Here is a 16,664-nt window from a genome sequence, read left to right on the forward strand (position 1 = left end):
TTGCCACTCAGTTATGTGCATTGTACTCCTTTATCACTGGCACTGTCTCGTAACACAAAAAACATACTGTTTTTTCTCCTTGAAACACCAACATATATTCACTTTCCAATCTGTCATTAAATTGCCTTCCTTCTACATCAACCTTTCTCTTACTGGACATTTTGGGATTCAAATTGTTCCACCAAAGATGGTATGGTGCGCCACCTAAGTAAAAGACGAAGATATCCTTTAGAACCTGTTTAAATAATAGTCAGATACTCTCACATGGGCTCAACTTTCCTTTAAACCCGCTTCTGCATAAACAGCAGTCACTCTTTCTCCACCAATTCTCCCCCTCTATCTATGCCAGTAACATTCTCCTTACTCCCCCATCGCCAATTCCTAGGACCAGCAACATTATTCTTAATGCTGTTCTCCAGCATGAACATTCTCCTCATTCTTCCATGGTGGAATAAGGAGCATGTTCCTTTGTGGGTGGATATGCCTACTGATATTCTCCTTTTATCACCCCCCATGAGCATTCTCCTTATTCCATCATCCTCCCTGCCTGCCCCTGCTCCCACTAGAGACCTTCTCTTTATGCCACCATTACAAATCCTAGTAGGCACTTGCCTTCTTACCCCATCTGCTCAAGCCATCCCCCCTTAAATCAGTATTTCCAACTGGGCAATCACATTTCATTTGGTAAATTAGCCAGATACATGAACTTTAGCAAGTGGTCCAGAGCTCTCCTGTTACTAAATGACATATTATGAAATGACATTAGTATGTCATTGCACAAGCATGGCCACCACTGCTAGACCATAGACCTGGCCGTATCCATGGAAAACAATGTTGAATTCATGAGTGGGACCCTGGCTGCTTGTTACAAAGTATCTTTTTACAGGTACTTTTAAAAAATAACACGTAATTGCTAAAGTTCATGTGTCTGGCTAATTTATTAAAAAATTAACAAGGTGGAGGACTGGATTTGGCCCGCGGGCTGTGTGTTGGCCACCTGTGGCCCAAGAGGAAAGGAACTCCCAACATGGGGAAAAAAGACACTGCAAAAATTCTTTCATAGTGATGAAAATGAACAGAAGATAATTTTGCCCAATGTGTTCATTATGGCCTCGAATAGGAGAGGGTGCAGGACATGATGTTGCCCAGAGCGGTTGTATATGCATGGGAGAGATGCACAAAGAACATAATGTATGTAAACAATAATTTAGGAAAAATGGTCTTAAAAAGTTCTTGAATGTCATGGCATTTTCATCTACATGTGATTTAGAAAGCATCATTTTAAGGCCAGGAAATTTCGGGAAACAACTTCAGGCAGATTTATGTTTGAAAACTTAGTTGCTTAGCTACCAGTATCTTTAGATGACTGGCATTTGTCTGTCTCATGCATATAAATCTAGAATAACACCACTGAATTGAATGAATGCAGAAAGAGAGCAGTATTTGTATATTAGGCTGACATTTTACAAACCTATTTAGGTGTCTCTGGGGTAACGAATCTAAGATTTGCTAGTATTTACACTAATGCTTGGTGCCTTAACCAGTGGTCTATGTATCACATACTCTCTCAGCCTTGGCAATATAGACAAAGAAATAACATTTTGCTCTGAGGCTGTCATTGGGGATATTTGATGACTCCATTGGCTTAGATAAGCTTGAACTGATGGAAGAAAAGGTTGTTTTTTGCAGAAGATGGAAAAATAACATTATTCTTGGACCAAGTATCTCAGTGCAATCACAAATCAGGCTTTTGTATCTTAAGAAAGAAGCAAGAATGTGGACTCTAATCTTACTATTACATCTTCATTTGCAGCGCTTATCAGTCCGAAAGCCTGAAGACTCAAAAGCCAAACAAAAACAAGCAGACAATGTGAGGGAGAGGATCATCAGACGGGCTGCTTTAGAGTTTGAGGATGGCATGTATGGTATCCTTCACCTGTGCTGTAGGTTCAAGTGACGACTCACTAGAATAACAGCTGCAGCTGTTTTAAGACAGGTTAATTATCACGCTCATTGTCTTTCCCAGATTCTTGGATGCTCTCATTTTATTAACATCCTATTGAATATATTGAAATAGATGTGATATTAACCCATGATACACCTGGAGTTACTATCCAGGCATATCTGGAGCATTTTGTAGCAGTTGAATGTTTTGCAAGAATTGCTTGAAAAAGTTAGACACATTGGAAATGAAGGTTACTTCCACTGTGGGTTGGTTTTTTTTTTCATGTAAAGCATTTGACAGAATGCAATTAAACGGTCCAAATGGTGAAATAATTCATCACAAATGTGAGGCATCTAACTAAAATGAAAGTGTGAAGAGAAAAGTTCTAATCTAAGCATACTAACTGTAAAAAAATTTACTAGTTTGCAGTATGCATGTTCCTGTTTGTGCCTTAACCAGTCATTTTCAGCTAATCTGGGTATTGGAATCCCACTGTTGGCCAGTAACTTCATCAGTCCAGACATTACTGTTCACTTACAGAGTGAAAATGGAGTCCTGGGTTTGGTAAGAATATATCTTGGTCACTTAACGGTAATGTACTTATCTTATAGTGGCTGGGTTTTATTCCCTGACTGCCCCGACCTGATTGTAATTTTACTAAAAATCATATCCAAATATATGCCATGTTCAATGATCATAACATTCTCATTGTAGTGCAGGGAACTTTTCAAGGAAATACTAATTTCAGGATTCTAGCACTACTTTGCTAAGTATGTTCTTAAGTACATGTTTTGCTGGAAGGAGTCCAAACCTTCAGTAGTTTGCAAGACCAAGCCTTGTAAGCCTTATCAAACATAATCTTAAATAAAGCTTTAAGTGAATTTTATGTTCACTGTCATATGGCCTTATGAAGTTGTATCTGCATACCTTTTTCTGAAAAATGTCTGCGGTTCAGACCAAACAAAACCCCACCACTTCATGGTTATTTAGTAACTCTAAAAGCCTCTAACGATATGTCCATCAGTATTTGTATGTTAATTGATGTAAATTGTGGCTCGTATCATCAGGGATGTTCTTCTGCTAAAAATAAAAAAAAAATACATGTCTATGATGATCTGTTTTCAATAATATGACTTAGAAATAGTAAACCAGCTATGAGTTGTATCTCAAAGGTATTTTAATATAAAACTGACATATGTCTCTGTTGTTGTCAGGGTCCTTATCCACTTGAAAGTGAAGTAGATCCAGACTTGATTAACGCAGGTAAAATCTTTTAATTTATGGAAAATGATTATTCATTGTTAATCTAAAAACTTCCTTTTGATTAAATGTTTGAACTTAGACTCCTGTTTTATTTACTTATAAATATTAATATATTTGTTTTCTTTTGAGCAAAAGGTTGATTTTGATCAATGGAGATGTTTCATTTTCTAGTTAGAGGGCTTATGCATTTTAGTACCTACTGATGTAAACTCCCAGGCTAGGCAGTAAAGGGTCACATCTTCATTTTCAGAAGTGAGATTGTTCTGTGAAGCCTGTATGTGAGTCTGGATTTGTTTTCCTGACACTTTTTACCTTGTGTCTTCTAGGAAAGGAGTTAAAGTGATTTGTGTTTGGGATGTGTTTTAAAACGTCCTATGTTTATTTCTGGCTAGTGACTTGGTCTTTTTCAACCAAAATGATTCTGTGCTTCTGTAACTCTAACTCATTGGCATGCTCTTTTGCTCAGATTTTTTGGGACATTTCACCTCAGAAGTAGCCATGCAATGTAAATCTCAAGCTTTTTATGGTTTAGTTCATCTGTCTGATCTCTGTTTTCTTCATGGAAAGTTGTATATGTATCCATTCTCTGTTTCCATGTGAAATTAAACCTGTATGTTGTATTGTGACAAACAGAAGTAGGTCTTGGCACATTATGAATTCTCATTGATACTAGTTGTATAGGTTGTAGATACATAGCTGACATCTTAGAGTTGTTTTTTCATGTGGTAAACCTACGCATTTTGTATTTTTTATTTAAGTATACATATACATACACAAACGTATGTATTGGTACATACGTATTTATCTATACAGATAGTACCTTTCTCAGCCGCTCTTAGAAAGTACAATGAAACTGTGAAAAGTCAAAGAAGATAAAGCACTGACAGCAAACAAGCTTGTAATTTACTATCAAGGTGCAGTCCAGCAATTGTTCATTGACTTGCAACATTTGCTACCTAGCTTGACTAATTGGTACCATTATCATACTGCTATGTGTCAGTATAATGTTTTAAATACGGAGTTATTTAAGGCCATTTTCCGATTTAAAATAAGAAATTACTAAGGAATTGAGCCCAGCATTTCACCAGTAGCTAGGTAACTGTTGTGATACACTGTAGGAAGGAAAATGTCAGAGGTGTATAAGAGCTGTGTTAATGCTTGAAGTGAAATTGAAGTAATTTAAAAAAAAAATTATTGAAGGTGTCATTGGAAGGAAAAAATTGTTTAGAATAAAAACCATTTACTATAAAAGGTGAAATTATATGCACGGCTATTAGAACCTAAGTGCTAATATGTGTGCATTAGTAATGAACATGTTAACAGAGTGATGACGGAAAAAATATCCAAGAACTTGATAAATACGCTGAAAGATCGTTGTGCTTTTATATGAATGTCAAGATGATCTTGAATTGTTGTTTTTGGTAATAAATATTTTTGAAGATATAATCTTGCAGGGATGAAGCTAATGTAAGAAGTTAGAATAACAAGATGGAAATCTCATTAGTCTGGTATTGGTGCTTGACTGTTAAGCACCTTCACATCTTCCTCTGAAGCTGCAATGGACATAGGATAGGTGAACCTCAGCTATACCACCAAAATTACATTGTTATAATATTTGGAACACACAGAAGGTGATAAATCCCTCTGACACTTAGTTGGATTAAAACCATTCTAAATACTTTCTAGCCAAATAAAAAAAAAACAAAAAACAAAACATATGAAGAAAACAGAAGCGAAATGGCAAAGGAATAGGGTTTAATTCTGTTTGCATTCATAGACTGGAATGGTACTATGTGAGCCCCCAAAGTCCACATTTTCAAAATACACTCCCAGTTTGGGCTTTTGCCAAATTTTTATCTGCAAATGTAATTGTACTGCTGTGAAATGTAGGGGGTTTTGTCCCATTTTCTGAATGTCTCACATTAAGTTCACTGTAACTGGAGGGGAGACTTCTGTCCTACAGTAGAAATATATACTGACATCCTGAGAGCATTTTCAAGAAGTGGGTAAGACAGTGCTCTTGCTACATTATTCTGTGGTCTTCTGCCTGTGTCTCTTTCTTCTCAGCACTGCATTAACTTGTTGCTTGATGCCAGAGTTCTCACTCCATGTTACTCTTTGCAGGTTGTGGTGTTTCTCCCACTCCTCTGGGTGGGTGCCTGGTAGGGACAGAGGATTTGGTCAGTCTCAGTCGGTTTGGATGTTAGCATGGTGAATTCTTGTGATCTGACTGCAAGACTGTTTGTATAACCTTAATTCTACACTATTCTGTGTGTCAAAATTTCATTTCCATACAATATCTTGGCATATAATGCAAGTAAACTCAGTAAATTGAAACAGGTAACTTAGGTTTTTATTTTAACTTTCCTGCTGTGTTTCCTTCACTTTTCCCATCCTCTTAGTTAATTTCATTGTATCTTTTTCCCTGTTTTCTGGAAACTCTTGAATCATGTTTCCGTCCTCTTTGTTGTTACATTGACATTTTCTTCACAATGTCATCTGGTGCTAAAGTCTTGGGTTTTTTCCCTCAAGTTTCACATGCTTGGTTTATAATTTCATCCTTGGCTGTGTTTCTTATTCCTTTCCACAGGCACTGTGTATACATGGTTGACACTCAGACTGATTCAGAGTGCTGGCAGGAGAGGAAAGAGAGGGCTCTGGACAGAGTCAAAATAAGACACTTCCATGTGAGCTCCAGGCTTGACCCAAGCACGGTGCAGAAAACAGTACAGCATAGAGATGCACGTTTTCTTGTGCACTTTAATAAAGCAAGATTAGACTAAATGTGTGATTTATTTTTTTGTATTCTGCATCATTATTGCTCTAGGCTGTTCAATCTGGTCTGCTCACTCTTCTTTGCAACCTCCCTGTCTCCTGAAGATGCTCTTCCTCTGTTTCAAAAGAGAATTACCTCTCACTTTTTCTGTGAATAGAGCAGAAAGCTGAAGTCCACAGATGCTTCTTAGCCTCTGGTGTCAGTGATGTCTTGCCTAGAACTGCTGGTGGTCAAAGAGCGAGCAATTCTATCCTTTAAAACTGTCAGAAACTGCTTCACAATTCATTATGATTGATTAGGGTTACATGTGACATAGTAAGTGCAGTCAGGTCCATATTGTACAGAATCCAAAGGAATTTGATAACCCCCCCCTTATTTCTTGGATAATAGCTGTGACTTCGTTTGCCAAAGAGAGAAAATGCATGTGTACTATAGCTTGTTTCTTTTACAGGTAAGGAGACAGTCACTGTTCTTCCAGGTTCTTCCTTCTTCTCTAGCGATGAATCATTTGCAATGATAAGAGGGTACGTAACAACACAAACCCTGATCTTCTGAAACATGAAAAGAATAAACTGAGTCAGTGACTGAACTCATTAGTAGTTGTTTGAAATGTGGTTAGCATTTAACAGCCTGTAAAATGATCATGGGCTTAATCAGTGATGGTTTACAGAGGATTAGGTCTAGCTATGGGAAACAGAAAAACACTGTAACTAATAGATACCGTACTGATGTTCGTGTCTACTACCACCTGGCCATATATAAACACATTTCTAACCTATGTTTTAACAACTGCTTTTTGGCCATTTCCAGGTATCTAATCTGTACTTGCACTCTCTATATTTTCTTTGCTCAGCTTGCGACTGTGATCCTCATTCCACCTCCCTAATGGAAATTCACCATCTGCACCTGTTTTTTGTTTGTTTTTCAGGAAGGAGGTTGGATGCAAATAAACACTAAATCCTAATGGCTCTGAAAAGATAATGAGTGCATGTAAATATGTGAAGGAGTGCACTTAAAAGTATGAGTTCGGAGCTGATTGACTGTGCATGCAATTAACCAAAACCAGACAAAAGTAATAATATTTTTGAGGCTCAGTAGTCAGACATAAAAATTTACATCAGTGATACATCTAGAGAGGAAAAAAAAAAAAACAAGCTACATGTGTAACAAAATGGCTGCTACCTCTGCAGTATGCCACCGTTTTTATATTGATGTAATGAGAACGTGAACAAAAGGTTGTTAAGATCCGTGGACTGTTACTTGAACATTGTATGCTAATTACACACTTTCTGTTGCCAGAGGCCATGTTGATTTGACAATGCTTGGAGCTATGCAGGTGTCTAAGTACGGTGACCTGGCCAACTGGATGATTCCTGTAAGTAGGTGTTTATGCTACCGTCAGTGCACTATATTTAGCATAATATGAATGTGTTTGTAACTGAGGGTCAGGCAAAGGAGAAAAGGGCTGAAGCAAAATGGAGGTTGTAAGCTCAAAGCATTAAAATAGAGGATATGTGCAGCTTTAAGGTTAACAGGTTTTCTTGTGTACTGCTGGCACCAAGCAATCAATTATCTGGAGCCAGCCCTCTAAAATCATGCTTGTGCTAAGCACCGTGAAAAGCTAAACATGATTTATGTAAGCCTTTTTCATTCCTCTTGGGTCTATGCCTTTCAAATGTCTTTTTTTCTTTTTTTCTGAGGATTGATGCTTTTTATCAAGAGTGATAACTCTTGCATAGTTGTAACTGGAGCAAGAACTTGAAGGAAGGTGTAATATAGCATGTAGCTCATAATAAAATTATGAACAAATGCCTGCATTATTTTTCTCGGTGTGACTGACAAAGTATCACAGCATTGTAGTTTTGAACACATCTAAAGGGAAGCAATACTATTGTGTTTACTTGAATAGTCCTACAGACTTCAACCATAGAAATATAAGCTAATTGTGGTATTATTTAAGCAGCTGATGACATTAAGCCACTTTGAACACAGTATGTGTTTTAACATTAAACAGCATACGTATCTTTTGTTCTCAGGAAAGTCTTAGAAAGCTGAGTGGAAGCGAGAAAAAAACCCAATTAATGTCCTGTCTCGTGGAGAAGCGTTAGTTGAGCCCACAGTCTGTGTGACTTCTCCAGCAAGCATGCGAATGCTCAAGTCATGGGGCAGTGGCTCAAACATAAACCGCTGTAGCAAGAGGCGACAAAGGCAGTGTCTGTACAGGCAGATGTGGGAAAAAGGGTTATCTGAAGGACTGTTCCAGGTGTCTGTGTGAGCAATTGTAAGGGATGTGATGGGCTTGTGGCTTGGTTCCAATATGACACATAGGGCATAAATTAATAAGAAAACAGTCTTCCTTAGATGTTCTCACAGCACAACCTGCTGTTGTCACACAGCTAAGAACAGATGGACTAGTGCTGGTTAGATCTTTTCAGACTCCACTGATAAAAGTGCTGGCTTTTTCAAGACTTTTCTACTTGCAATGTTGTCAAGTTATTATTGTGAAATATTTGGTCTGAAAATTGATGCTGCTGTTAGTGCATCACTCTGGGATCCCGTGTGTGCTCTTCTATTGCTGTTTTATGTCTTTTGTTAGAACTGTGTGTTTTAAACAATGTGATGGTGAGATACAATGTAAGAATCCAAGTATGAAGTGCATTAAGGAAATAACAGTTAGCTTTGCAATGTCCAATTCCAATTTATTTTTTTCTCTTGAGCTACAAGAACTTGTCACTAGAATCCAAAATAAGGAGAGGGGTCTCTATGGAGAAACCCACACGCACTTTGATATATAAGGGATAAAGCAAATTACATTTTTAACTCTAGGTTTGCTGTTTCAGCCAAGGCAAAAGTATGATAGTATAACTTTTCAAGGAGTTACCTTAGGTAACTAAAATTGGAATTAATCTGATTTAGCGATGGCTCTGCATCTCACAGGTATGACAAATCACCCAAACTCAGATTATGTATTTCAAATAGCTGACTTTAAAAAGCTTGCTTTTAGTAAGTTGTATTCTTTTCAGATGGTTGATGTAAATAAATGTGCATAATTGACACTGTGAGTACGGTGCTGCAGGTATATGTCATGGGGAAGCTGAGTGGGAAATATTTTCCTTCACATCACTCTGCGAGCTACTCTCTTACTAGAGGAAGTAGCTCTGGTTTTGTGAAAGCATTTACTTCACATTAACTTGTGGTGGCTATGATGTGTTATACAGGTAGAAGTTACTTGCTTACATAGTGGCTTTAAAAATGATTCTGTATTATCACATTCTCTGTCAAAATTTTGAAGATAGACTAGAAAAGGTAGTTTGTTATAGTATAAACTCTTTTTTTTGTAAATAATATTTAGATTTTTCTTATAGGCACAGTTTGAGATGATTTTAATTTGTGCATCTCTTTATTTCAGTTGTCAGATAAATTGTAGGTTTGGTTTAACTGGGTTGCTTTAAACTGAGATTCTGTTTATACTTTTGCAAAAATATAGACTAGACTATCCTTTATATTCAAGATTACTTAATTCCTGGGATTTTCTACTTTGACAATCCATTGGTCCTGCAAAAGCAGTGTTATATGTTCCTGCACCTGGTAAAGCCTTCTGTTCACTTCAGCTATTTCTGAAATGCCTATTGAAGAGCAGAAGGGGGTGGGTTGAATTTTATGTAGGAAGAAGCTGGAAAAATTCACCACTTGTTTTCTTTTTCAATCCCTTTGTGCTATACTTTCAGTTTAATTTTAATTTTAACTTTCACTCCCATTGGCTTTTCCTAGAACCTTCCTGCTATGCTCCAAAGCATTTTAGTGACCAGTATTTAGGGTTGTTACTTTTCATAGTATTTGTAAACAGAGTTGCAGGACTTTTTAAATTAAAACTTGCAGTTAAAATCAAGATGTATTGCCATTTTCTCATGCCAGCTTTACAAACATATTTATTGAAACATTGAAGCTTAGCTTGTATTCTAAGTTTTTTCTCAAAACTGTGCAAACTTACATATTCCATCCTTCAATGCTTTAGGGTCTCTAGAAGATGCTGATTTTAGTTCTAAATGCATATCAAGGGCATTATTTTCCATATCTGAAATTTCTTACTTCTGTTATGAAGGTAACTCTCCATTGTGTTCAGCTCAAAATTTATGAGTAACACATACGTTTTCAAAACAAGAACATATAAACCACAACTTTGGATAGCTTTTTTTTGTGTTTTTGTTACCTTTGAGATGTACATATTTACTAGCATACACTATATGGTTCCCTGTGACTTTTTGCAATCCTCATTTGCTACTCTTAATAACGGTTTACTGTCGGAAAATTTATTTTGCAGACTTTGTATTTACTTGTGAGTAAATATGCCTGATGACACTCCATAAATTCAGCCAGGAGCATTTCTAACCAGCAATCATTTCCCTTTGGTTACTTCGTTTTGAGATCTATTGGTCAGATGATTCTTAATCTGATTTACTGATGTGTTACTGCTGTTCTACAGTACAGATTTTAAATGGGATTAACCAGCATGTAGGCATTCAGTTCTTCCTGCTTTTCCTGTAAATAAGATGATATATTATCTGCAGCTGAGTTGAAACTTGAATGAGACACATCTTTTCTTAGTCAAAAGATTTGTGGGGGGTGATGCAAAGATCAACTTTGCTGAAGGCTCATAGTGTAAGGACACTCTAAGCTGTATTTTATTGTAATATATTTCACTTCTCTTTGCATTCAGGTTTGGTTTAAGTATTTCTTATATGCTGTAGCTTTTGGGTTCTTGGAGTGACGGTATTCACCATTATTTCATGGGCAAGTAATAACTCTGAATTTTGTGTTTTGAAAAAGTACCATCATTAAGCTATCCTTTCCTTCCAATAAGAGAATGCTTGAGACCTAGTGTGTGCATGCATGTATTTACTTTCACTTATTATTAAGAACTGAGCTAAGGAAGGCTCATTGCAATAATTACAGCCCTCTCTTTGCTCTTATCTGGTAATTTCTAATGGAGAGGAATATCCCTTGAGTAAAGGAAGAAGAGGGTGAGAATATTCTAAGCACATACAGTAAACAATGCTGTTTGCTAAGGCAGAAGTTACTTCCTAAACACTGGCATTTATTGATAGTATTGTTCCATTAAGCACTACTACTTAATGGCTTTTTGTATTCCTCCATTTTATATTTCTCCAATGAACAAGAGGGTGTCTGGGGAGGGAAAGAAGCAGGTGGTGGCAAGTTTCTGAGGAGCCTTTGGGAAGAGAGGGAAGCTGGGAGAAGGTGGCCAAGAGAGGTGGAAGAGAAATGCTGAGGACATGGCTATGGAGTAGGGCAGACAGGTCAGAGCACATGGGCACCTGTGGCTGCTGGGAGCTACTGGATGGAGCCACATTTCACTGTGTCGGTGAAGAACACAGAATCTGACCTATCAGTGTCTCTCAAGCTGCTGTCAGAAATTGCTGCTGGCAGGGCAGCTTCGCTGCATCTGCAGAGCAGCAGAATGAGGATGCACTGCCACAGTGGTCCTGGCTCCAGTAGCAGTTTAAATTGTCTCACTTTGGATTTTAAAAGTTGTGTGTTTGACCACGCATCTCCCTGCCCCTTACTTGCGTTATTTGTAGTTTGTTTCTACTGGTGACTTTTAGACACTCTCAGAATAGAAACATTTTATGAAACAGTTTCTGCTGCCTTTCTGGTGGCTACACCTTGCTACAAAGTACTGGTTTATTTTCTACAACCCTCAGGAAAGTATGTGACTCTGGTTGCCTCTGTAAAATGTATCAGAAGTTGGACTTAGGTCAAAACAGAACACAAGAACTTCTGAAATGTTCCCCTGTGACACCAGGTGCACTGTTATTGTAGTGTGCATTTCTGAACATCCCTTAGCCATTAAACTGTGTTAATGATGTAACTACTAATACTTCTGACATAATGTACCAGCAGAAAAAACATTGAACCAGTGGTGGAGGAGTCCTGCAGCTGCAAGTTGATCAGTCTGAATGAGCAAAATGGATGAAATGTCTGTATCATCACAGTTCAGTAGGCAGAAACTTGTTACAGATAAAAATCATAATTATGAAGCATGTAATTAATTGGAGGGTAACATACTTCTGGTTGAAGGGGGAGATACTCAAGATCTTTGCCTTAGACTTTAGTGGTGTGGTTAGTACAGCTAGTGGTAGAATTTGGGAGAGGGTGGACAGAACTCACAGTAGAAAAGGACTGATTAAATAACCTGGACATGTGGAAGTCCAGGAGGACAGATGGGATACATCCAAACATGCCAAGGAAGCTGGCGATTTCCTAATTGCTGGGCTCAAAGCCTCATGGTCAGCAGTTCAGTTAACAAGCAACAGCCTCAGGGATGATACTGACACTGATAGTATTTAACATCTCTATTCCATACAAACAGTATAAACCAAATACAATTTTGAGCAAGAAAATTAACTCTAGCTTTGTATATTCTTCTGCTGGAGTATAAAATTCATGTTTTGATAGCTAAGGTAATGTTGTTAGGGGGCTGAGCCAGAGGGTGATGTAATTTGTGCAGGGTGATGCAGTTCGGATACATAAATCTGGATTGTTCAGGGAAATAAATAAAGAAATAAATAATTCCTGAAGTTTAGAAGCAGCAGTCTCAATTTTTAGTGCTCTGACTTGGAGTAGCCAAAGGTATAGGATTAAAGCATTAATAATGAAATAAATTGAAAGAATAATGATACAAAAATGCTAAGATTTATCAAAAAAGATTATCTGAAAAGGAGACATGAGCAAACCAAATTAAAATTTGGTAAGAAATCTTTTAATTTACCATCTGTAGAGGTCAGTATAATCTAAGATGTTAGGAATAAAATTTTATGCATTATTGGTAGTTTTTCTACAGTCCTTGACAGTACATTTTTGCGCAGTTTTGGACACTTTGACCATGAGGTAAACTGCGTGTTCTTTGGTAGAGACATTTTAAAAGTTAAAGTAAACTGACAAAAGCCAGATGAGTATGTGACTGGGGGAGGGGGTTTCTGGCTTTGGTTTTTATTGTTATTTGTAGTACCAAACCTGAGAGCAGAAGACTCCACAGCAAGAGTTTTTCTGACTTGAAATTATAGTGTTAAATGATGCAAGGACATATATCCCTGAATGCCTGAGAATAGTATATGTCTTCTCCAAGGAGCTCTGTTGCAGGCTGTTTGCAACTTTGCTTGACTAGGATTGCTTTTGCATAAGGTGTATTTTCTTTTTGAATCCAAACACACTGTCTAGTAACTCTTTTCTTCCAATAGTTCTGTTGCACTGAGTGCATCTAATTGTCAGAGTTTTGTTTCAAGTTATACAGCATTGCAAGAAATTTTAAGAACTATATTTTAACTATTAACTGTAAAATGAATTAAGCACTACAAGTCAGATAAATTATGAATAGGAAATCTGCAGGTTAATTTAGCTGAATGACGAGGTTTCTCTTAGTAGTATTGTGAAGTAGTCTGATGTCTAGGACATGAGTTAGTAGGGTTTATACAGTAGCAGCTGAACAAAGGGGAAGGGCAGGACCTGCAGTTACGTAGAGTCTCCTTGGAAATCTACATTTCAATGGGATTTTATTTTAATATGACGGGGTACTAGTTTTTTTCAAACACGTGTCTTGAAATGAAATCTGAAGTAGTTTATCAGCTTACTGCTGATACAACAAACATGTGCTGGGAAGCCCTGCAGAACCCATGCATAATTACCACCATTGGAAGAGTTCTGGAGTCTCAAAGGAGAAAGGGAGTGTATTGTGTTAGCTCTTCTTCCACTTTCTTGAGTGTTTCTTCTGTCAGTTTTGTTTGTCTTTATTTCTCTTCAGACTGCATGGAAGGAGTGTAGGAGCTCACTGTTCATACTTTATTCATACTCTTAAATTTTCAATGTGGTAAGTGGCAGCTATGCATTAGGCAACTGTATAATGAGAGCAGCTGAAGAAATTCTGCCTGTCTCAAAAATGCAAGCATATGCCAAAAGACTCCTGATCTGTGGGTTAGTGGCAACAATTGTGACTACAATATGGAACCATCACTTCCAAGTGAGACTAGTATTATATTGGCAGTAGTGTTTAATTATTGCATGCTATGCTGTGTATTTTGGAAATGGTATGCAAAAGTAAATGGAAGGCTTAACTGCCCCATTACACTGAAATAACATTAATCACTGCAAAGAAAATCCATTTCAGTGAAGCATGTCACAGGCTGTTTTGAGAGGCTCCTGAGATGGCAGTTTCTCAGTGTACTCATTTGAATTTCACTCAGTCATTTGAATTTGTTGCCAACAGTTTTTTCAAGTTAGTTTTATGGGAGAATAAAGGAAAAAAATCTGACAAATTTTCTTTGCACATACTTTATGCTACCTAAATTTTCTGATTGTGGAAAGTAAAAATAAAAATATAGTTAGTGGACATATTTGTGTATGCTATATTTTAGGGAAGAATTATTAATAAATTTTGCCAAAAAGTATCAGTGACTCAAGGACTTAGGTTCCATTCTTTCAAAAATTATACTTACTTTTCGATTTTACTTTTCACTATGCGTGTATGTTAGGACTTATCTGGTTATGGCTAAGCCATACAACTAAGTCTTTATTTTGGACATCCTTTAAAAGATATCTTCATGCCGCTATGCATATAGAGTGTGCTTGGTTCTATTGCATTCAGTCAGTATCAACTCTTTGTTATTTTGTTGCATTACCAACTCTACTGATTTAAAAATCCCATTAATTATTTCCTTGTGTTTCTTAGTAATTTTTATTGTCATACTCTAAGAGTAACATCCAATCTAGCTGTTATAGTTGACAGTATAATTGCAATAATTCTGTAATTGTGCCATATGAAGACTAAAGTTAGTGGACAAGAGGACAAGGAAGTATTTTTCAGAACATGTAATCTTCAGCTTTATCCATGTTTTTTGATACAGTCTTCATCCAGTCTTTTCCACTGAAGAAATGGAAAGTGAAATCTGTAAGAGTTGTGCCTTTTGATTTAGAATCAACTATAAACCTACCTTTCCTTTAAACACTGGACAGGACTATTAGCAATGGGTGTAGGATTGTCATCTACAGTTTTCTGTAGTTAGAGTAGGTTTATGTATATATATATTTTTAATATTACCTCCTGTTTGTTATTTGTTTCTTTCAAAGCTGAGATCTGTGCTAATATGCACCGCTCCAAACAAACAAAAAACCCCAAAGCAACCACATCTAACCCCACAGCAACTGGTGAGGTATTTTAGTTAACTAATTGTAAGTGGCTCTGATGACCACCTTACCTGTGCTGTGCGTGTCCTTTGAAGCTGGCACACCTGTGAAGACAGACAGTACGTGTATGGAGAGGGAGCCCTGTGCGAGTAATGTCTGTTGGTACAGACACACCACTGCAGGCAGGGGCAGAGTAGAAACCTTCAAAGGGGTTCTAAGTTCATCCTTTCCACTGCAGCATTAGCACCATTGATGGTGGTGATGGAGGTGACTTGTATCCACTGCATTACCTTCATTTCTGCTTTTCTCTGTGGAGTTCATACTGGTCCAGTTGCTCTGAATTTTAGTAGCTGTCCTTGGCACAACCTGATTATTTCCTTTCATAAGGAAACTGAGACCAGTGGTGAATGCTGTACCTGAAACCTAGTCTGTGTCTGTGACCATCAGAGGCCATACTGACGTTCTTAAAATCTTTACTCTCTCATCCTAGGTAGCTTCTTCAAGGTATTCCAGGGGGATGCTTGAAAATTCAGATTGGATGGGAAGCCTGCATGAGGCCTGTAGTTTAAACTGAAAGCATTCATTACGTTCTGTAAAAGTGTTTAGAAAAGTGGTTCTACTAACTTTCGGCATAGTATGAGGCATATGTATTATTTTTTTTTATTTAATGGAGGGAAAGAGAAATTCAGACTAAACGCTATTTATTTAATACCTTATTAGTGCAATTGGCAACACGGGCAAGGACTCTTCAACAGGGAAGTAGCACTGTTCCTTTTCAAACACGTGTACATTTTCACCTTGGCTGTCCTTTGATATTCAGTTTTAAATTAAATTATTCATGCTTTTATTTCCATCTGCATTCTAATCCTTAAAACTGCATTTATCACTTAAAAGTTTTCACTGTTTCTTGAACATGTCATTAGCATATGCTTTGCTGTAATGTTGATGTGATATGTGTTTGCTTCAAATAATTATGTTCTTTTAACATAACCAGATCAGTTCAGATATATATTATCCTGTGATGTTGGTAGTAGCTGTAACATTCAACTATGGAAGAAAAATTCTCCCTGGAAATACAGAGGAAGGGTGTAAAACACCAGCATGGATTCAAGACCTTAATATTAATAGTGTTTGAGGGCTCCACAGTTTTGCTTTTTTTCTCTCAGCCACCTCTTTTTAATCTGTTTGGATTTTCTTATAAATTATTTCTTGCTTGCTAGGCGTCTTTCTAGCTTACAATACCATTGTGGAAGTATCTTGACTGTTCGCCCACCTCAGATGACTCGCAATCTTCTGCTGCAAAGACATAGATTGTGTGGGATGCCACAGGTGACCAAACCAACAGGAATGTTTCTGTTTAGGAATCACTATTAGGCTATATTACTTTCTCAGGCTCTTTAATGTTGTATTTTGACCATTCAAATGGTGTTCAGATATGAAAACATCAGATGAGAAAATATATACCCTTCTCTCATATTTTCTTGA

At 37.2% G+C, this 16,664-nt stretch overlaps 1 protein-coding gene across 1 annotated transcript in view; it reads left to right on the forward strand.

Moving 5' to 3' along the window:
- The window catches only part of OXCT1 (3-oxoacid CoA-transferase 1), an 81,111-nt gene that overhangs the window by 46,362 nt on the left and 18,085 nt on the right, over positions 1 to 16,664 (forward strand). The window contains exons 9-13 of the mRNA XM_080361961.1: positions 1,814 to 1,925; positions 2,415 to 2,509; positions 3,160 to 3,208; positions 6,436 to 6,508; positions 7,284 to 7,359. Coding sequence (XP_080218087.1) covers positions 1,814 to 1,925; positions 2,415 to 2,509; positions 3,160 to 3,208; positions 6,436 to 6,508; positions 7,284 to 7,359 — 405 coding nt within the window. The remainder of the gene's footprint in view (positions 1 to 1,813; positions 1,926 to 2,414; positions 2,510 to 3,159; positions 3,209 to 6,435; positions 6,509 to 7,283; positions 7,360 to 16,664) is intronic.

Source organism: Nesoenas mayeri (assembly GCF_963082525.1).
Source record: "Nesoenas mayeri genome assembly, chromosome: Z".
NCBI classification, from domain to species: Eukaryota; Metazoa; Chordata; class Aves; order Columbiformes; family Columbidae; genus Nesoenas; species Nesoenas mayeri.